General features: G+C 47.3%; 1 protein-coding gene across 5 annotated transcripts in view; it reads right to left on the bottom strand.

The window, feature by feature from the left end:
* BRD4 (bromodomain containing 4) overlaps positions 1 to 23383 on the bottom strand; it is a 1024368-nt gene that overhangs the window by 493251 nt on the left and 507734 nt on the right. For all 5 annotated transcript variants that reach the window (XM_069231688.1, XM_069231690.1, XM_069231691.1 and 2 more), the window contains one exon: positions 9713 to 9915. In XM_069231688.1, coding sequence (XP_069087789.1) covers positions 9713 to 9915 — 203 coding nt within the window. The remainder of the gene's footprint in view (positions 1 to 9712; positions 9916 to 23383) is intronic.

The raw sequence follows: 23383 nt of genomic DNA, 5'->3' as shown, positions 1-23383 counted from the left end.
AGAAACTTAGTAGTATAGGTGGGGCTGTTAGATGCACTATTGTGACAATATGGTGGGACTCTTCCTGTGTTACACATACCTGGTCCCTGCTGTTGAACGAAGATTCTGCTTCTGTTTTGTCTCTGCATGTATGAGACTTGTCTAGCTGGGAGAAAGGAGTATGATCTGTTCTACCACGATTTCCCTGAAGAGGCTGATTGTCAATCAACAGGTTGCCACAAGCCACTTCTCCCTCTGGTAATGGTGAAATACTGCTAGCTAGCCAGATGTGTTAGGCCGACTGCTGTCACAGAGTGTGGAATCTGACTTAGTCCCCCATGCTCAGTGGGGCTGCTGGCCAAAATCCAGCAGTCCTGTTACTACAAGGGAGTCCCACAACACCTCAGTGTAATAACTTTGCAAGAGACTGGCTCTCTGAAAATCCTGATCCCCTGCTGGAGTAGACTAGGTATCATTGGAGGTAACTGGTTTTATTTTGCAAATTATTGAGAGGTCGAAAGAAAAAGAACCTTTTTTTTTTGCTTTGTTAAAAAAAAAAAAAATGTATATATGCTTATTGGCACTTAGCATTATTTCTTTTCAATATGTCACGACTGCAATTAAGACCTGAAAGACAAGAAACAACAACCAACAACAAAACAATCCAGCACAGCCTACATGCACACCCTGTTTGTAGGTCACACCATTAGATTTACACACAACAATTTGCATTCCTGATCTTGTATGAAACCACACATTATCTACTTCCAGCCAGACCCATACTGCAATCCCCAACTTACCCCACCCTTCCCACTTTTTCATATCTTTCTACTGGAATGACAATAGCAACTACCAATACTGTGAATACACCAGACCAATAAGTATGAATAACGGAGAGTTTCCACACAATGTGTCAAGACCTGTTCCTAATCCATTTGTGTTTCTGACAATTTGGGTTGGGCCCTATCCCTATTTTTCACACTCTCTCTGGTGTGCAGTATACCTATGAAAATACTTTAATTTGATAAGGTATTGTAGGAAAGTACCCTCTTTTTGGCATGGTTGCACGCATTGTTTTGCCTGCTGTCAGTATGCTTTGATTGTTTTGACTGGGATCCTGCTAACCAGGGCCCCAGTGATTGTGTTCTCTTTCTCTAAATTTGGTTGCTTGGGACTTTGCACAGTCCACAATTGGCAAACTGGAGCCCCCATATAAGTCCCTAGTATATGGTTGTAGGAAGTTGGCTCTGTATATACTATTTCAAAGTAATAAGGTAAGATAGTGGCAAAAGTAGATCATTCTGATGCTCTATTTTGTGGTAGTGTGGTCGAGCAGTAGGCTTATCAGAGGGTAGTGTTAAGCATTTGTTGTACACACACAGGCAATAAATGAGGAACACACACTCAAAGACTTACTCCAGGCCAATAGGTTTTTATATTGAAAAATATATTTTCTTAGTTTATTTTAAAAACCACAGGTTAAAGATTTACAGTTAATACTTTAAATGTAAGGTACTTCACTTAGATGCTTTAGGAACTTTTAATGATAACAATATCATGTACAGTCTTTGTAAAAATGGAAATAAGCTATTTTCAAAGTGGACACTGTGCAAAAATCAACAGTTCCTGGGGGAGGTAAGTAAAGGTTAGTTTTGAAGGTAAGTAAAACACTTACAAGTCTCAAGTTTGGGGCATAGGCAGCCCACCGTTGGGGGTTAAAGGCAAAGTTACCACACCAGCAGCTCAGGGCCGGTCAGGTGCAGAGGTCAAAGAGGTGCCCAAAACACATAGGCACCTATGGGGAACAGGGGTGCGCCGGTTCCAGTCTGCCAGCAGGTAAATACTTGCGTCCTCTGGGGGCAGACCAGGGGGGTTTTGTAGAGCACCGGGGGGGATACGAGAAAGCACACAAAGTACACCCTCAGCGGCACAGGGGCAGCCGGGTGCAGTGAGCAAAGCAGGCGTCTGGTTTTAGATTGAAAACAATGGAGGGACCCGGGGGTCACTCTAGCGTTGCAGGCAGGCACGGGGGGGGGGCTTCTCGGGACAGCCACCACCTGGGCTAAGCAGAGGGTCGCTCTTGCACTGAAGTTTGGTTCCTTCAGGTCCTGGGGGCTGCGGGTGCAGTGTTGGTTCCAGGCGTCGGTCCCTTGTTACAGGCAGTCGCAGTCAGGGGGAGCCTCTGGATTCTATCAGCAGGCGTCGCTGAGGGGGCTCAGGGGGGTCGTCTCTGGTTACTCATGGGCTCGCAGTCGCCAGGGAGTCCTCCCTGAGGTGTTGTTTTTCTGCAGGTCGAGCCGGGGGTTTCGGGTGCAGAGTGTGAAGTCTCACGCTTCCAGTGGGAAACGTGAAGTCTTTGTAAGTTGCTTCTTTGTTGCAAAGAAGTTGCAGGTTTTGAACAGGGGCACTGTTCACTGGAGTTTCTTGGTCCTTTAGTCCAGGGCAGTCCTCTGAGGCTTCAGAGGTCACTGGTCCCTGTCTGATGCGTCGCTGGTTGCAGGTTTTCGAAGTTGGAGACAGGCCGGTAGGGCTGGGGCCAAAGCAGTTGTCATCTTACTCCTTCTCTGCAGGCTTGTAGGTCAGCAGTCCTTCTTGTTTCTTCAGGTTGCAGGAATCTGATTTCCTGGGATCTGGGAAGCCCCTAAATACTGAATTTACCAGTGTGTTTAGGTCTGGGAGGGCAGTAGCCAATGGCTACTGTCCTTGAGGGTGGCTACACCCTTTTTGTGCCTCCTCCCTGTGGGGAGGGGGGGCACATCCCTAATCCTATTGGGGGAATCATCCAAACTCAAGATGGAGGATTTCTCAAGGCAGGGGTCACCTCAGCTCAGGACACCTTAGGGGCTGTCCTGACTGGTGGGTGACTCCTTGTTTTGCTCATTATCTCCTCCACTCTTGCCGACAAAAGTGGGGGCAGTGGCAGAGGGGCGGGCATCTCCACTAGCTGGGATGCCCTGGGGTGCTGTAACAAAAGGGGTGAGCCTTTGAGGCTCACCGCCAGGTGTTACAGTTCCTGCAGGGGGAGGTGAGAAGCACCTCCACCCAGTACAGGCTCTGTTCCTGGCCACAGAGTGACAAAGGCACTCTCGCCATGTGGCCAGCAATATGTCTGGTGTGTGGCAGGCTGGCAGGAACTGGTCAGCCTACACTAGAAGTCGGGTATTTTACAATCAATTGCACACTGGCATCAGTGTGCATTTATTGTGCTGGGAAGTTTGATACCAAACTTCCCAGTTTTCAGTGTAGCCATTATGGTACTGTGGAGTTCGTGTTTGACAGACTCCCAGACCATATACTCTTATGGCTACCCTGCACTTGCAATGTCTAAGGTTTTGCTTAGAGACTGTAGGGGCATAGTGCTCATGCACATATGCCCTCACCTGTGGTATATTGCACCCTGCCTTGGGGCTGTAAGGCCTGCTAGAGGGGTGACTTACCTATGCCACAGGCAGTGTGAGGTTGGCATGGCACTCTGAGGGGAGTGCCATGTCGACTTAGTCATTTTCTCCCCACCAGCACACACAAGCTGTGAAGCAGTGTGCATGTGCTGAGTGAGGGGTCCCTAGGGTGGCATAAGACATGCTGCAGCCCTTAGAGACCTTCACTGGCATCAGGGCCCTTGGTACCAAGGGTACCAGTTACAAGGGACTTACCTGAGTGCCAGGGTTGTGCCAATTGTGGAGACAAAGATACAGTTTAGGGAAAGAACACTGGTGCTGGGGCCTGGTTAGCAGGGTCCCAGCACACTTTCAAATCAAAACTTGGCATCAGCAAAGGCAAAAAAGTTAGGGGGTAACCATGCAAGGAGGCATTTCCTTACAATGGTGCTTAGGTACTCAGGGCACTGGGGCACCAGGGGTTCACCACAGGCTGCAGCATGTATTGTGCTACCCATGGGAGCCCATGCAAAATGTGTCTGCAGGCTTGCCACTGCAGCCTGCGTGAAAAGATGCATTCACCCTTTCACTACACCAGGTCACTGTAAGTCACGCTTATGGTAGGCCCTCCTAGCCCAGAGGGCAGGGTACTAGTACCTGTGTGTGAAGGCATCCCTATATGAGCAGAGGTGCCCCTATGTACTCCAGATCCTAAGTGCTGAGAAGCCATATTACCTGTGTACCGGACACAACCTGTGTCCAGCTACCTAACGGTAACTCAGAACCTGGATATGTCTGGTATCAAACATGTTGCAATCATACCCCAATACTTGTTGCCAGTATTAGTTGTATGATTCCATACACTCTAGGGGCTCCTTAGAGCAGTTGTTCCCAACCTTTTTTCACTTCTGTGGACCCCCACTTTATCCCTACTGGAACCTGGGGACCCCCACTGAATACTTATTGGAATCCAGGGACCCCCTAATGAGCCATTACTGAAAGCTGAGGGCCTAATCTGTTAATATTATATAATTTTCTAAGCAGTTAGGGACCCCCTGAGGCGGCTTTGCGGACCCCCAGGGGTCCCCGGACCACAAGTTGGGAACCACTGCCTTAGAGGACCCTCAGCATTGCTCCGACCAGTCTTCTGGGGTTTTCCGGGTAGCCATCGCTGCTGCGCCCCTCAAGACGGGTTTCTGCCCTCCTTCTGCTTCACCAGCTCAGGCAAAACAAAGGATTTCCTGTGAGAGAGGGAGTAACACCCTCTCCCTTGGAAATAGGTGTTACATGGCTTGAGAGGGATAGACCCCAAGTCACCTGTATGTTCTGAAGGGCACATTTGGTGCCCTCCTTGCATAAACCGGGTTGCACAAGTGCAGGGACCCCCGGTCCCTGCTCTGGCGCAAAACTGGACAATGGAAAGTGGAGTGACCACTCCCCTGTCTTTCACCACCCTAGGGGTGGTGTCCAGAGCTCCTCCAAGTGGTCACTTGATTCTGCCATCTTTAATCCAAGGTGGGCAGAGGCCCCGGGGAGCATCTGAGTGGCCAGGTCAGGTAGGTGACAGCCCCCTCCTGATAGGTGGTCACCTGGCTAGGGTGACCAAACCCCCTTCCTGTGCTATTTAGGGTCTACCTCTTTGGTGACCCCTCAGATTCGACATGCAAGATTCCAGCAGGACTCCTCTGCATCATTTACTTCATCTTCTGGCCACTGGGACTGCAATTGGACCCTCCAGGAACCGACAATCTGCAACTTCAGCAACGACTGCTCTGCAACATTGTTTCTCCGGCTCCTACCAGCAACTGCAACATTTCCCTGGCTGTGCATATTCTGAGGGCGGAGAGTCTTCAGTCTGCACAAGAAGTAAGAAGAATTCTCCCTTGGAGTGAAGGAGTCACCCCCCTGCATCTACAGGCACCAACTGCAACGACAACTGGCTGCGTTGATCTGCTCTCCTTCGGAACTGCTTGGATCCTGCACCAAAAGTGGTGATCTGGAGTGGTCCCTTGATCCTCTCTACCACCTGTCCAACTTGGGAGATGGAAAACCCTTGCCTCTCCATGCAGGACAGTACCCCTGTGCAGCACGACTTACAAATACCAAGGTTTCTCCTCCCAGGGATCTTCAGGTTCCATGTAGCCCCCGGCACCCACCACTTCTTCCTGCAAAGAACAGTCTCCTTCCTGCTGTTCCAGCGTCATGGGACTCCACTTCAGGTGTGCTGAGTGGACCTTACTGTGACTCCTGGCTGCTGCTAGTGGGTTGCCTGTGAGGGCTGCCTCCTCTTTTTGTGACTCTCCCGATTGCTGAGGGTCACCCCAGACTCCCCTCCTTGGGTCGAGTTCCCTGGACCTTGCTGGTGTTCTTCAGCCTTGCAACCCACCTTCTCCGTCTCTTGCATTTGCCAAGGCTTGTTTGTGGTTTTCCAGCACCACTAACTGACTGCATCTCGACCGCCGACGTGGGGCATCACTTCTGGGACTTCTCTTCATCTCCTGTGCTATACTGCTGACCTTCGTCCACTGTCGACCTGGTTCTGCATCCACAGAAGGGTGGTGGCTCCTGTCATAATCAGACACTCCATCATGAATTGGACTTGGTCCCCTTCCTTTGCAGGTTCTCTTCTGTCAGGATCTACCTTTGGGTTCTTCCAGTCTTGTTTGGATCTTGCATTATCCTTTTCCAAAGTGCTTCTGTTGAACTTGGGAAAAACCAGGTACTTACCTCTGCTCTCCTGGTCACCTCTTGGGGTTCCTAGTTCCTCCAGCTCTCTTCTACTGATTCCACATCCTTAGGTGGGGTCTGCCTTCCGCATTCCACTTTTAGTATATGGTTTGGCCTCCCCTAGGGTCCTCACTGTTTACCTATACTTTTGCGAATGCTTGTTGTTTTCTATGCTCTCTACTGATTGCTAATGTGTATATAATAGTGTGTTTACTTACCTCCAGTTGAGGGATTGCCTATTCAGTATTCTAGTACTTGTGTTACTATAATAAAGTACCTTTATTTTTTTGTAACACTGTGTGGTTCTTTCATTTGTGATAGTGCTGAGTGACTGTAGTGGTATTGCATAAGCGTTGCATGTCTCCTAGATAAGTCTTGGCTGCTCATCCACAGCTACCTCTAGAGAGCTTTGGCTTCCTAGACAATGCCTACACCTCACTAATAGGGGATGCCTGGACCTGGTGTAAGGTGATAACACCATAGGTACTCACCACACACCAGGCCAGCTTCCTTCAGGCATAACCTAGCTAAAACTGCCACCTGTATTGCAGCCATCTATGCCTCCACCCATTCCTCTCAAATGTCGAAATTCTGCTTCCATTGCTCTCTAAGTGTCAAGAGGGGTGAAGAGAGTTTATCACCAATGCTTTATAAAGCTTGTAAATAGCTGTAGTTTCTAAACTTTTCTATTGTGAATTTTGACACAAATGGATTGATCCAGCACAAAGTTCAGCCCATCTTTATAGCCCTTAAATATGGATCACAGCTTTAAATAATGAAAAACTGGTGATATGATTTCACACCCACACATCTCCTATCCTGGATATTCCTATGTTATCCCATGTGTGGGATCCTTTCAACCAACTGGACACCTCCCTGAGTTTGGTCTCATGCCAGAGTGGGGTCTCCTGTGTCAGTGTTTTGCTCCAACCAACACATCTCAGTGCCAAAAGCCAACACTGATGAGGTACAGGTGTGAAGGATAGTATCACCAACAGAGTCTCTCTCTCATAAGGCATCAACACTAACCTGGAGTCATGGAGGGTCACCAATTCCGGTCTTATTGAAGGGTCATTCCTATCCTCATAGAGCCAATAATTTATGGGGAGTTACTGAGCTGGCCAATAAAAAAAAATATATGTCCACTCTCCACCAGCCCATCATTGAACAGTGATTGCAAACGTTTACTATATGCCACTCTGGCAGGTCAACTGTACAGAAAAACTTGTCAGAGAGAATTTCAACACATACAATAACGGGGCTATGGACTATGGTCAATTAACTACAGCTGACCTTAATGGCAGAGTCTCCCTGTAGATTCGAAACATCTGCGTCAGTCGTGAGATGGCTATATTAGGCTTCTGAACATACAATAGCATCTGCAGAGAGATGTGCTCTTCCAATCCCATTTCCCACCTAATATCCCAAAGTTGTGCGTTCTTGAGTATCCACTCTGCCAGTGGATCAATAACAAGAGCAACAAGGATTTGGCACATGGAGAGAGACAAAAGGAAAAAGAAGTTCGCTTGTAGTCAAACTTATCTGCAAACGTGCACTTATCCATGTAACAAGGTCGATGGCAAAATCAGTAACAAAACTTCGCCAAGGAGGGACAAACGTAAAGCATTTACCAATGATAAAGGATTTCTGAGAGGCAAGCCCATGAATGACTGATAGTGATGGGCGTGCAGTGGGCATGGTTAAAAGCCCACAGATAGATTACATCAGGTGAGAGCGCTTGCACGCTCTACCTAAAAAATTTTTTTTTTTTTAAAAAAGACGGGGTTGGGGGGCAGCCCTGTCTTATGCCACATGATACAAGGGAAGGGCCTGTAAAGTTTGCCATTAAACCGGACTCTAGCCCACAAGGAACATTATAACACTATCATGCATGCATGAAAGTAAGGACCAAAATTATTCTGTCTGGCACCTGGTACTGAAAAGGCCACTCAAATCAGTCAACATCTTTCTCGAAATCCACTGTGACTAGTGCTGTTGAGTTTTTAATCTGATCTACATGGGCAAGTGCCTCCTGCATTCAATGGGAAGAGTGTTGTTTCTTCCTCTTTGGTATAAAAACATAATTTTGGTCACAACTGACCAAGGAGTCAACCACCCCAACCAGGGTGTTTGCTAGGGCCTTGGCTAACAATTTGACCTCAACATTAATCAGTAAAAGTGGACTATGTGACATATTAGTTGGCTGGGCAGGTTTAGAATATTCTGCAACTGAAGCCATTTGGGTATCTTAACAACTTGCAATGTCTCTTCAAATGTAGCCAATATATAAAGGATCAATCAAGAGGCATTTCTTTAAAAAAAAAATTAACAGGAAACCTGTGAGAGCCTGGTACCTTCCCTGCTGGCATCCCCTGAATGGCTTCCAACAACTCGTCTTCAAAGATTGGGCATTCTAATTCTGTGCTGTCCTCTGAGGACAGCATGGACACAATCAAATCATGGCTGTTCTGTTTTCAGCAGCCTGTTTGGTGCGAATCATATAACCTTTCATAGTAATTTGCAAATGTCTTTGCTATTGCTAATGAATTATGGACAATATCTTGTAAAAGGTCATGAATCACAGGTATGAATTTAACTGCAGTAGCTTTGTTGGCCAGCCAGTTTATCAATTTCCTCATTTTGTCTCCATACTCGTAAAGGTTATGGCATGAAGCACTCCAAGCTGTTTTGGCTGCACTGGTCTCAGCCACCACTTCAAATCTCATTTTAAGGTCTCTACGTGGTACAGGGTTTCTTCATCTCTGGATAATTTTTTCTTTATCTTGAGATCATACATACTGATTTTCTAATATAGTCATTTGACTTTCCTCTGGGCCCCTGCATATTCTCTTATGTGCCCAAGCACTCCTCATTGGTAATGCCACAGCATAGCACACTCAAAGTTAATCTTCTTTTACATTTAGAGAATTAGGCTTAAAGAAATGTGCATTCCTACAGGTCTCAGACTTAAGGACTCTAGATAGAGACAGCATACCATAGGACCATCCACTTAAGCTAATTTTAAGTGGCATGCAGGCCAAAATTGTATAAGGGTCTTTCCCATGTCAATGACATTGAAGTTATCAAAGGGACTCGAAAAAGAAAAAAAACATTAAAAGGTACATTCTGCAACTCTGGTAAAGGTCAAAGAACCCAGAAAACCTGTTCTCCTTCCAGTTGTCTCCTATGATGGCATTTGCCTCTGTCTGCTTGGATCACTGAGACTCTATGCCAAAAGTCAACTCAATAGCAAAAGCATGATTTTCACCTCCAAACCCAACAGTGAAAAAATAATCTAAAGATGGAGGGCATGCACTGGGCTTGACACCACCACTGACTCTACCTATAATCAAAGCTCAAATAAATTATATTTCTGGATCAAACTATTAGAAGGTGGAATAATGCCAAGCATGTGCATGTCAAAGAGGTTGACACTGCATAAACCTAATAATTACGGCTCATGAAAGGAGTGAAGGGCAATATTCCTCACTTGGAAGAGGCTGAGAAAACTACACAAGCAAAATCATAAGACAGGGGGGCAAAAGCATGCAGCAAAAGGAGAAAAACTTATAAAACTAATCCAAGTAGAATTTAACAGGAGAGAAGGGAAAGCCACAAGAAAAACAGACCTGGAGTTAGTGCTGCTGTTACTGTTATTTTTCTTGGTCTTTTTTGGTGGCGGTTCTTTAGTCTTGCTTTTCTTGGGCTCCTCCACTAATTCTTTAATCTTGTGCTTTTCTTTTTTCTTGTCTTTCATGTCCTTCGGTTTTTTCTTTGGTTTATTTTGCTGAGGTTGGGACAGAGCAGCCAGCTGTTCATGCACCGCTTTCAGCTACATAAAGAAATAAGAATGTGTCAATTTGGAACTCTCCGCTGAAGTCTGATACAGCAGTACAGACTATTCAGCAAGCATCTCAATTAAAAACTAGACCTCTAGTTATTTGTGAGCAGCAGACAACAAAACTGTACTTGCTGAACAGAAATATCTGCAGTACCATTATATTTTAGTTTCAAATAACCCCAAGGATAATCTATATTCAGGTATGCGCCACAAAATCAGTTAAAACACCCATGCCTTGCATCTTACAAAGAACAATCAACTATGGGCAATTACAGAACCATTTTCAGAGGAACCAAAACGTGAATTGTTTAGGAACACAATCAAGATCCTTCTATTCCATGGACTTCATTCAAGAATTCCCAACCATTTCTTCTCCTAGCTACTCTGACTGCAAATTCAATTTATCCACCCTCCTCGCTTCGCTTTTAAATGTATTACATTTGTCTTAAATAAAGAGGTTAGTTGGTTCCTAATGTGTGCTTTTTAAACATCTTTGAATAAAAGACATACAATGAGAAACGCGGTCTGTTATCCAGTGGTGTGTGAAAGATTCAAGGGAGGCTCCACAGAAGAGACCCTTAGGTGGTTATTTTCAAGTACTTTATTTAGGGCTGAACGCATGCCATGCTGTTGCAAAACTGAAAAGAAAGCCTTGTAAAGTAATTGTATTTTAGTCAGACAATATTTAAGATTCAGCATTTGTGAGGTCAGAGGCCAGGCTACAGATTGAGCTCTAAAACAATAGGGCAGCATGCCATTTAAATAGCTAACCCAATTTGAAGGGGAAAGCTAATATGAATATCAAGAGGGTGTGTAAGGCAAGTCACGAGCAAATGTTTTGAGGGTGTACCAAAAGAGAATGTTCTCACTGAAACTGCTGCAGGCCCACCTTTGTATGGAGGTAGGCTGACGTGCTTTGAGCAGAAGCATGCTGTAGGAACATCTTTCAGAACAAGCACTGGCAAAGTCATTTGGTATCAGCAATCCGAGAGCTATTTGTGTTGTCAATGTCTTTTAGCCATGCTGAATGGCAGCGCGGCTGCTGTTCAGCATTACTGAAAGTCATATAAAAATGCTGATTATATGGCACTTACTTCAGTTTTTCCCCAGAGAATGTGAGCTTGTGTGTTCATGTCAGTATAATAAGAATGCAGTTTGTGCAGCCTTCACATTTTTGGACCTATACACTGAGAAAGAATATCTGAGTGAAGGCCTGTATCCTGGCAGTGTTGTGTCTGCCTGCATATAGGCCAAGTTTACTATGAAAGTGTGTATGTGCGTGCACAGGTGGCATTCTGTACACTAAGAATGCATGTGTGTGATTCCAGGCCTATATACTGACAGTGTCATGCGTGCCCGCGCAGCTCTGTTTTCCTGAGAATGTCTGTAAGCTTGCATGCATGCTAGGGCTATTTAGTTAGAAATGCCCCAGCTTGAATAACAAAAAAACTTAGTTGAGCACCAGAGCTGCGTTGCGAGAAAGTGGGTGATATTTCTGGCCACCCAAATAATGAGGGCTTGGCTATTTAAGGAAAGCCTTAGAGGTGGTCACTCACAGTATATCGAGCCTTACTTTTTTCAGACCCCCCTGATCATATATTGATTACTGATGTATTTGTATTTATTAAGTGCCACCCTGTTGCTATATTGCCACTGGGTTGCTACTTGGATGGTTTGAAATGCAGGAAGGTGCCAATAATAAAGCAATAGACCGGGGAGAGGATGTGGTGTAATAGCTATAGGGCCAGTCTTTGAAGCTGTTGAAGTGGGTTAGAGTCGCAGCAGGAGGCTAAACATCCTGCACTGCTGGGTAAATAATCTCTCTGTGCCTAAAAATTAATGTGTATGTCTGTAACACAACTGATGCTCACGTAACTCACTCCAATACCACTATACAAAAATGCGCACAAAAAAAAAAAAAAAAGTAATGATCAGGTAAGTTCTTACAGGTTCAAGAGGTGGGGGAGCAAATAGATGCACAGTGTAAAGTGTTTAAACAAAACAAGTGAAACAAATAAAGCAGCATCTCGGTATGAGGGCGATCTGGCTGGGGTTGTGATGGTGCTGGTGGGGGGAGGGCTTAAGAAGCAAGGGAGGAAGGAGCGAGTGAAAACAGGAGCACTCGTGTGGAGTGCTCAAACACAAAGGAAAAAGTAGCCACTAAAACAAGTGCAGTGGATGGACACAAGTACTTGGTCCATGCACTGAGGGGACGGTGCTAAACATAGGAGCCATGACGCATGCATGCTATGGACAAATGGGGACCAAGGATATGAGAGAGATGATGGAGTGAGCAAATGCTGAGTGAAGCCCACAGATTGAATACAACACGTCACTTCGAGGCAGTGCATGCACTATCTAGCTGAGACCTAAAAACGTGTGCTGCGTTTACCCTTCGTCCTACTGTCTGCCAATTTTAACTGTACCACAATCATCACCTGGAAACACAGTTTATAGAATTTTGTTTCAGCATCACAGGATATTGGTAGTAATAGAAACAAGCATTTACAATGCAACGGGTCTCGCGTTTGCTCATGTTAGAGCTGATTGCGTTGTAAACTCCTAACCCGACTTTTCACCTATCTGGCAAAAGTGCATTTATGTACATAACCCGAAAAAGTGAAATCAAGTATGTAAAGCGCTCGACTTCTGCCAAGCGAGATCGCGCTCGTAAATTAGAGAGAAAAAAGTCCACGAGCCCGATGGAAAACAGCGATCCTCGCATGTTTTCTGTACTTGGTCGCTGCGCTCGAGGAGGGCTAGCCACCGGAAAAGGCATGACATATGCGTGCTTTCGACTAATGAAAGCAAGCAGATTTTATTAGGGAAGCCCACGAACCAATAAAAACCACTGACGTGAAGTTGACAGGGCTCCGAGCCCTTTTCTAAATACAAAAGAGTCTCGCTGCGATACGCATGCGCGAGCGCATGCAACGCAGGCTCGACCCTAAAAATTGTTAATTTTCTGTGTGTTTTTCTGGGTAAAAACACAGTACTCCAACATACCACGAAAATAAGGATCTTTCTGCAGGTGTGTTTGGATTATAAAAATGCACAGGCAACATGATTTGCTGACTGATGTGAAATTCTGAGAACACTTTAAGCAGGAAAGAGGGATGCTCCCTCATCACTATCCCATTTACATGGAATACTCTGTATGGCTTTACAGCAGATAGGGTCTAAATTTCCTAGCAGATGATATTGCCATGAAAAACGCATCTTTCCACAACAAATGCTGCAGGGAAACCTCATGAATCAGCTACAAAGGAGGACACATTAATAGACTAGAATTTGAGCTCAAGATGGAAATGGAGTTCGTATTGAGGAAACATTTACTTTAGACCTTACAGGAAATTTGTAACTACAGGAATTGTAAAGAAACATATTTCAGTCAATGTCTTGCTATAAGCAGCCACTGTAGCAAGATGGACTTTTATGGAAGTGACCTGCATTTTTCACTGGTTAATACCTCTTTACATGAAAAAGGACCATGGCTGGTTTCACACCAAATACAGAATCTGTTTCACTTTATTTCATAATATATGCTTCTTGGAGGGTAATTTGCTTCCTTCAGAATCTATATAAAAACAGATGGAAAATTTGAAAGTCTACACTATCAGACTTCAGGAGCCATGGTAGCAAACTCAATGTTAACTTTGAGTGTTTGATTTGTCCCTGAAGTCTGGTGAGGGATTCAGATTGTATTGTAATCTCTTGTGAGGAATGACTGAATTCTGAAGGATATCCAGCTAGCACCATTGCCGCTGCAAATCTGGAGCTATCAGAATCATCTTCAATTGAGTTACTTAAGGATGGGGTTTTCCACAGCACAAAATGTCTTGCTCAGCTGTGTTGCCTATGACCCATTTGTGGTTGTCATCGTAAACTGACTTGGAAATCTGTTTGTTGATTTAGTGTCCCCAGAATGTGCACTGCCTTCAAAGTCAGAACTCTTGCTAAGGTCCAGAGCCAAATATTCTACACTGCTCTGGATAGTGTTCTTGATCTCACACCTTCCTGCGTGTTCTGCATCAGCGTGTTCTCTGTCTGACTCAAGATGTTGTCTAGGTGGAGTGCTCAAAATTCCAGGTAATTGATGTGCTAAGATCTTTCTTTTCACTGTCCATTAATTCAGTTTCTAGATGCGCTACCAATCCTATCAATTAAGCATCTGTGACAATCTTCTGTAACAATGTTTCTTGCTGGAAGGGAACTCCATTAAAAGATTTCAACCTCTTCATCACCACACTAGAATACTGCTTTACTTGGAGAGTAAGAATCAGCCTGTCATTCCAATTGTCCACGTTCTTTGACTATTGGTCTTCATGGCTTTTCTGCAAAAGAAAGATATGCAACCTTGCATTTGGGACAGTGCAGATACTAGACACCGTAGACCAGAGGAGTGACTAAATCTGCTGAGCTGTCTGTTTGTTGCTGTTTATGAGCTGCTAACATATGTTCTTCATTGACCGCAGTCTCTTTCAAAGGAAACACTTCTGCTTTGATATTTATTGTGCTCATAGCTAGGATAGCCCAGCATTGGATGCGTTAGGCGGAAAGATCTTTGCAATCTGGGGGGTGGGCTGGGTAGGGTGGGGCTGTTTAAAATGTTGTCAATTTCTATCCCTGGAAGAATATCTTCCTCTGAAATTTGATCACCTAGTTGGTGTGGATTTGGATATGGACGTTTTTTTCTGGTGCAGACACCACTTGCCCTGGTGCTGCTGGTGCTGTTACTGTCAGCAAAAGGTTTGAACACTACATGCAGAGTACCTAGTATCCTTCACTTTAAATTGGGTCCGCACTGACACTGTTCAACTCTGGAAAAGATGTGCAGAGTCTATATGGGAGTTACCCCTGCCTCCAGACACAGAACCCCAAGAGCAAATTAGTTGTAACAAGTATGGAGATTCCTAGACTTGGGATCTTATAATGGATTGAGCCTAATCACAGAAAAGGGAGGAAGGGCGACTTCGTTGAGGAACCTTTGGCTAGATCGAGTCTCTACCAGAAAGCGCATTACCAAAGGTAAGTAAATTGTTATTGTGATAGACTGTTAGATGCATATGCCTCACGTTTTGAACAGATACCAAAGCAGTACCTATTTGGAGGAGGGGTCTATGAATGGACTCAAACTAGAAAGTCTTGCAGCACCCAGTGGGCAAAAAGTCCCTCTCAACCAGGCTTACTGTCCAGAAAACAGTGCTTTGTGAACGTAAGGAGGGATGCCCATGTAGCTGCCTCTCACATGTCTAGGACAGGGACTCCATGTGCTAGCGCAGGATAGAAGCTTTGACCCTGGTAGAATGGGCACGCAGTCCTTCCGGAGTCTTTTTATTGGCCACTGCATAGCGCATCTTAATGAAGAGCAAGATCCAGCAGGATATGGTTCTTTTGTGCACTGTCGGGGGGGCTCGGCAGGACAGGTATATGTAAATAAGCATCCTGCAGATCCAAGACCACCATCCAATCTCCTAGGTCAAGGGCAGATAACACCTAGACTAGGGTGAGCCATTCTGAATTTCTCCTTCACAACGAAAACGTTAAGGTGCAGGTCAAAAATAGGCTGCAGGCCTCCATCTTTCTTTAGCACCAGAAAGTAACAGGAATAAAAACCTTACCCTACCTCTGTTGTTGGCACCTTCTCAACTGCCTCTGTGGCCAAAAGAGCTTGTAGTTCCTGTTGCAAAATAGAGAGACGGTCCTCAGTCGGCAAGGCATGTCACCTGCAAACAATATGTAGGACACACGTCCAATGTTAATACCGGCCAGCCCAGGAAGAATCAGTGGATTCGCTCATGTAAGTGCACGCTAAAGAGGTTTGGCAGGCAGAGGAGTAGACTGATAGGCCCAATAATCTTGGCTGCGGGGGGAGGTCGACACCATGGCCTCAACCGTGAAACTGCTGAGCTCCTTGATGAAGCTGGAGAGGTTGAGGGTAATGAGGGACACCTCTACCAAATCTATAAAAGGAACTGTTGCGGTTGGCGATGTGGAGCAGACAGGCCCGGAGAGCACGCTGTGCGCTCTGCTCTCTTCAACATGCTCTGTGGTGGAATCAGCCTTGTCCCCAAACAGGCGAGTACTGAAGGGCATGGCCATCAGGGAGGGCTGAGCACTGTGAGAACGCAGTCAGTTGCAGCCACAAAAGGCAGCGAATAGCAACACTGGTGCTGGTGGCCTGTCAGACGGAATCAGTGGTGTCCAAGTTACAACGAATCTTGAACTTAGTTGTATCACGACTGTCTTGAGTCGCCTGAGAAAGAAGAACAGGCCGGAGATCTTTGGGCACACCAGGGAGGACTTGTGCCACTGTGTCCCAAGGGCAGAGGGTATAACGTCCCAACAAGAAGGGCACATTAACTGATCGAAGTGTCAGGCTAGTAGAGGAAAAATATGAATCCCAAACAATCCAGGGAGGTGAGTATAGGCCAGTTTATGGGAGGTATAGTGACCACTAGCCTCCTTTAAGTCATTTTAACAATTATTATTCTGAAAGTGCACTGGGTGTCTGCTAACCAGGTTCTCAGTGCCAGATCTCTCCCTAAAACGGTGCAATTTTCCTCAACTGGCATTACCTTTGGCCCCCCCTATAAGTTCCTAGTAAATGGTACCCGTGCCACCTAGGGCATGGTTGCCAAAGAGTCCCCAAGGGCTACAGTATACATTGTGCCACCGTCAGGGTCCACTCACCTAGCACACTCAGACTGCCATTGCAGGTTGCGTGTCTTGTTGCAGCTGAAAGTGAAAACACGACATGACACACAGCCTGTATGCCAAGCCCCCTAACACTGAATGTAATATATGTAAGTGACCTCTACAGCAGGTCTTACAGCCCTGAGTCAGGGTGCAATACATTACATATTAAGACATACCTGCAAGAGTAGATATGCCCCTGCTATGTCCTTGTCTATTCATAGACAGTGTGTGAACAGGAAAGCCATTTGAAGAACATGTGAGGGACACTGGTCACTACCAGTTTCCCAGCTACATGTTGGCCTCACAGAAAATAGGGATGTTCGGTATCAAAAATCAGGAACCTTAGAGGTGACCACTGAAAAGCTACCATCTACCCGTTTGTGGGCCTGACCAGTTTCAACCAGCCTGCCACCTCCAACGAGTCGGACACCTCAAGAGTGAGAGCCTATGCTCTCAGGCAGTCATAAACCAAGCCTGCTCAGAGAGAGGTGTTTACACACCCCACCCAACAGGATGACCTGCGAATCTGAAATCCAAGACCAGGATCTTCAAAGAAACCCACTGCCCTTGGTACGCAGACCTGGCTTCACTCAAAGTAGAGATGACGATTCCCCTGCCCCAGGACCCATTTGGCACCAGGTCAGGCAGGACATTTAGGATACAGAAAGGTGTGGCCATCCCCAAAGTCAGTCCCACCCTAAGGTGAGCTGCCTTACGTGGACACTACATTTAGAAATCTGCCATCTTTGTGTTGGCAGACATAGGAACTCTGGGACAGTATTATGCCCACTTGCGACAGGAGGTAGTCATATAGAAGGTGTAGGAGCCTCAGGGGTAAGTAGCCCATTGTCTACTACCATACACTCCATGAAACGCCCCAAAAAGCAGTATCTTGGGGAACCCCAGCACCAGAAAATCAGATTCCTCCTGACCTACGAAGGACACTCAATAGCTGCAAAAGTAAAGCCTGCAGAAGAAGCACCTGACTTGTCCCCAGCTCTACCGGACTGTCTGCCGTTCCTGCCGATTTGCGCCAAAGTCTACTCGTCCTGCAAGCTGCTGTGCCTCCAAAAGCATGGGAGGCCTGCCTGCCTTCAACAAAGACCCAGGAACTCCTGTGGAGCAGCGGAGCTACTTCCCTGCATCATGAGCGCATCCCAAGAGACCGGAGAGGACTCCGGACTGCAAAAACCAGACACCTGAAAGCACCACTGCACCCATGCTGCCTAACCTGAGCTGAAGTGGGCCAGCAGTGCCCATGCAGTCCCTCAGCCCTCCAAATACAAAGCCCACCTTGGACTTGCCCACTGAGGACTCACTGAAGCTGCCTGCAGGCCCCCTCAACCACGAGTGCTCCTGGTGGAGAAAACCCAAAGCCTTAGAGCAACCTCTGCATCTACTGCCCGTGAAGAAAAGGACCTAAGGTGTCCCTCCATCCTCGAGCACCTCAAGACTTGAACCCACCTGTTGGTTCTCCTCGACTGGACTCCGTGTCCAAACCTAAAGTCCAGGAGACTGACCTCGTTAGTAGCTGTACTGTACCTGCTTTGCTGTCTTTGGATTCCCTCTCAAGGATAACACTGCAGCTTCCAGAAATTGCACTAAGAGTCGACTTTGCAAAACTGTAAAGATTTTTCTTGCAAAACGTACTTATCTGATCGTATGGATTCTGGTGCCAAAATATATGAAAAGTGACACTTACCCAGTGTACATCTGTTCGTGGCATGGAGTGCTACAGATTCACATGCCGTGCATATATCGCGATCTAGTGTTGGGCTCGGAGTGTTACAAGTTGTTTTTCTTCGAAGAAGCTTTTTTGAATCACGAGGTCGAGTGACTCCTCCTCTCGGTGATAGTATAGTGCACATAGGCATAGAGTCCTTTGTTAGATTGTTTAACGCAAAGATCGGCCTTCTCGCCCAGGCGGCGGCCTGGCTATCATACACAAATACACCCTCCACCTAACAACCAATGCGGAAGAACGCTCCCCCCTCATGGACCACCTCCATTTCCACATACACGCCACCTACAAGTCAACCTTTCATGGCACCCTCATCTACAGGCCATCCAGCCCTCGACCAACCTTCAGTGACACCATTGTCGACATAATTTCTCCTCACTCTCCTCGAACTGTTCTTCCTCGGCAACCTCAACTACTACATTCGCAATGGCAATGACAACAACACCGCTTCCCTGCTCGATAACCTCGCCACAATAGGACTAAAGCAACTGGTCACCTCACCAACACACATCGCTGGACTCACACACACCGCCATCTTTTCCACCAGCAAGAGAATCCCTGTTGACAATACCTCTATGCTTCACTGGGCCGACCAACCAGACCAACACTACATCCACTTCATTTTCACATCACCTACCATCTACCTCAGCTCACTGAGCCCCAAGCAGAAAACTGAACCAGATCACAGAGGAACAGCTCACCAACACCCTCAGCAAGTCTCCCCCACCCCTCACTGCAGACGGTAACATCTCAGCATGGAACTTCCACCAATGGATATCCGAATGCGCCAACACCCCAGCACCTCTCTGTAAGACCTCAGCTAAACACCACCTCATGAAAGCCAGCTGGTTCTCCCCAGCACCCCAGACGCACCTGTCGACAGCTAGAGAAAAGACAGAGAAACAGCAAATCCTCACAAGACTTTGAGGCCTTCAAAGCTGCCACCAAATCCCACCACCACCTCATCCTAGTCACCAGGAAAGCCAACCTGCAGGACTGTATGAGCGGCACCGCTCACAACACCAAACAGCTCTTCGCCGTTGTCAAAGCGTTTGCCAAACCCCAATCGGAAAGGGCAAGTATCCCTTCATCTCAAGACCTCCGCGACAGACTAGTCAACTCCTTCCACTGGAAATTCAAAGACCTTTATGACAGCTTCAGATCCCAAGACCCTCCGAGCCCTCCAAACACCCCATCCCCCTCAGCTCTGACCAACTGTCACAGATCCTGCACCAATGGACCACCATCACCACAGACAAGAGCCGCACCATTATGAGCAGCATCCACTCCATAGCCCCTAGGGACCTCTGTACGCATCACAATTTCAACAAAGCCAACATCTCCATTGCACCAGAGCTCCGCCACACCCTCAAATGTTCCATAGAGACAGCCACCTTACCAGAGGACTGGAAGTATGCCAAGATCCGCCTGCTCATGAAGTAATATGAGGTGATACCCAGCTAATCACCTCAATGACTGAAAACCTCACAACTGCCAAGAAGAATTTCCACAACTGGATAGAAGCCGTCGCTGCCTGGATGAAGGACAGCTGCCTGAAGCTCAACTCTGACAAGACCGGGATTCTCATCCTGGGACCCTTCGTATAAGCCTAGGACGACTTCTGCTGGCCATCCACCATTGGCACACCAACAACCCACATAAACAACCTCAACTTCGGACTTATTGTTCCACCTGAACTGCCAAATCAACTCAGTCACATCCTCCTGTTTTCACACACTCCAAGTTGTCTGGAAGATCTATAAATGGATCCCAAAGGACTGCCGCAGATTTGTTACCCATGCCCTGGTTACCATTAGACTTGACTATGGCAATGCCCTCTACGCCAGCACCACCCAGAAGAACCTGAAGAAACTACAGTAAATCCAAAACTCCTCCGCCAGACTCATCCTGGACATTACCCGACGCAAACACATCTCCAATCACCTAAGAGACCTCCACTGGCTTCCTATCAAGAAAAGAATTAACTTCAAACTCCTTGTCCACGCATACAAGGCTTACCACAACCTAGTTCAAGTCTACCTCAACCATCGCATCACCTTCTACTGCCCCACCAGACCTCTCTGCTCAACAAGCACTATCCATCGTACCCTTCATACGGAGGACCTCAGCCTACCTTACAGCAAAAAGCAGGAACAACCTGCCTCTGCACCTCAGGCAGTCACCATCACTACACCAATTTAGGAAGGACCTTAAAACTTGGCTCTTAAACTGAAGCTCAGAGGAAAAAAAAAACCTCAGCGCCTTGAGACCCTTAAAGTGAGTAGTTGCGCGCTATAAACATGACTTGACTTGAGTGGGTACTTGCAGATGTCTAAAACTCTTCTCTGGCTGCTCGACCTCACTTGCCCCTCAAAGAGCACTTTGGGATTGCTAGAACAAGTCCCTGTCCATTGGTAAGGGTACCCCTGGACCCTGCACGATATAGCTCATTTTCATATATAAAGATCCAACTTTCTACACCAGGTCATGTTCATTGTCTGAGTAAGTACCAAAAAGGGAATGAGGTGTGTGTATTCTTGCTTATGGAGGTGTCAATTCAAGTGGGGGAAGTGGCCCCTTGTGTGTATCAGGTACGACTTTGGTTGAGCATCAATAAGACAGCTTCCTGGTTCACCCCAGAACTTCAGGCTTTCAAACGAGAATGCCGGAAAACTGAGAAAGCCTGGCGCCAAGAACAATCAGTGAGCAACTTCACCGCCCACAAATCAGCCATGCGCAAACACCACCAGCTCATCCGGACCACCAAAAGATCTTTCCACAAAGAGCGAATAGACAACGCACAAAACAGCAAGGAACTATTCAACATCATCAAGGAACTCCCCAAATTCTGCGCCATCGACCCTCCTCACTCACAAGACCTCTGCGACTCCCTCTCCAGCTACTTCCACCGCAAGATTACAGACATACATGAAAGCTTCATAACACCGTCCCCCACTATCACCACCACTGACACGGCTAACCCCAACGTACCCTGCCGCACCAACGTACTGAGCACCTGGACCCCCGCCAACGATGAAGAAACCACCAAAACCATGAGCACCATCCACTCAGGCTCTCCCACAGACCCCTGCCCCCCACCACATCTTCAACAAGGCCAGCCAAATCATCGCTCCCCAGCTCCGGTCCGTCATCAACAGCTCCTTCGAGACCGCCACCTTTCCAGATATTTGGAAACATGCTGAAGTCAACGCCTTGCTCAAAAAACCCAAAGCAGACCCCGAAGACCTCACAAACTACCACCTAGCTCTCTACTCCCCTTCCCCGCGAAGGTCCTAGAGAAGATAGTCAACAAACAACGTTCCCGCTTCCTGGAGGACAACAACATACTCAACGTCTCCCAGTGTGCAATCCGCAAAACCCACAGCACCAAGACCGCCCTCATCGCCTGCACCAACGACATCAGGACCAGACTTGACAAGGGTGAAACTGTTGCCCTCATCCTTCTCGACCTTTCCGCAGCCTTCGACACTGTATGCCACCAAACCCTTTGCACACAGCTCTTCGACTGCGGAATTCGGCACAAAGCCCTGGACTGGCTCACCTCCTTCCTCTTCAAAAGAACCCAAAGAGTTTGCCTCCCCCATTCCGGTCTAAAGCCACAAAGACCAAATGCGGAGTCCCCGAGGGATCCTCACTCAGCCCCACCCTCTTCAATATCTACATGGCTCCGCTCATCAGCATCGTTCAACCCCACGGCCTCAACATCATTTCCTACGCCAACGACACCCAGCTGATCCTCTCCCTCACGAAGAACCCCTCTACCACCAAGAACAACCTCCACACCGGACTTCTCGCCATCGCTAATTGGATGACAGGAAGCCACCTCAGGCTGAACTCAGGAAAAACCGAGATCATCATCTTCGGACCCAGCATGGAACGACTCATGGTGGCTGGCCACCCTAGTACCACCCCAGACACCCACGCATGCAATCTCTGCTTCATACTAGAGTCATCTCTCTCCATGACCCAGCAAGTCAATGCCATCGTCCTCAATGCTTTCCAGTAGAAACCATAAGAACGGTCACCCACGCCCTCGTCAACAGCAGACTGGAATACGGCAACGCCCTCTATGCGGGGACCACGGCCAAGCTCCAGAGAAAACTCCAGCGCATCCAGAACACCTCAGCACGTCTCATCCTAAACCTCCCTCATCACAAGCACATCTCCGCCCACCTCAGAGCACCACACTGGCTACCCATCAACAAAAGGATCATCTTCAAAATCCTAATCCACGCTCACAAAGCCCTCCACGACACCGGACTGGCCTACCTCAACGAACGACTTAACTTCCACATCCTGACACGCCAGCTCCGCTCTGCCGACCTCGCCTTCGCAACAGTCCCTCGCATTCAACGCACCACATCTGGTGGCAGATCTTTCTCCCACCTCACCGTCAAAACCTGGAACTCCCTCCCCACCAACTTACGCAAGACTCAGGACCTCCTAGCCTTCAGAAATCGGCTCAAAACATGGCTCTTCGAGCAGTAGCACCCCCCCTCACCCCCTACCCCAGCGCCTTGAGACCCTACCGGGCGAGTAGCACGCTTAACAAATTATTGATTGATTGATTGATTGAGCTGGACCGGCATCGACTTGGCATCAGAGAGAACTATCTGAACTCCTCCTTTTATGGCACTGAATGATTCGGCGCTGCCATCAAAGTGCCAAGAGCTGGGGTAGTTTGAGGTGCCAGAAGACAGTTCAGGACTGACACCGGAGCAAAGAGTGGGTCAGAGGGTCCAATTGTTGCCAGGGGCAAACCCTCGGGGCTGTAGGTCCAGATGGAGGGCCTCTTGGTTCCTTGGGTGCTGATGGTGCACCAGACAAGAGTCAGAAGTGATCCGAAGAACCAGGGCATAGCTGCGTGCAACTCTTCAATCTAATGATGCACTGCTGTTGGCTACTGGAACGCTAGCTGTGCCAGAAACAGCTGTCGGATCAGCTCCAAATTCGACCAACTTTGGGAACCTGTGGTGCTGACCCTGTGCCTATTCAGGT

This window comes from Pleurodeles waltl, chromosome 4_2 (genome assembly GCF_031143425.1).
Source record: "Pleurodeles waltl isolate 20211129_DDA chromosome 4_2, aPleWal1.hap1.20221129, whole genome shotgun sequence".
NCBI lineage: Eukaryota > Metazoa > Chordata > Amphibia > Caudata > Salamandridae > Pleurodeles > Pleurodeles waltl.
Note: the sequence above shows the minus strand (reverse complement) of the source record. Positions and strands in the feature narration are given on the sequence as shown.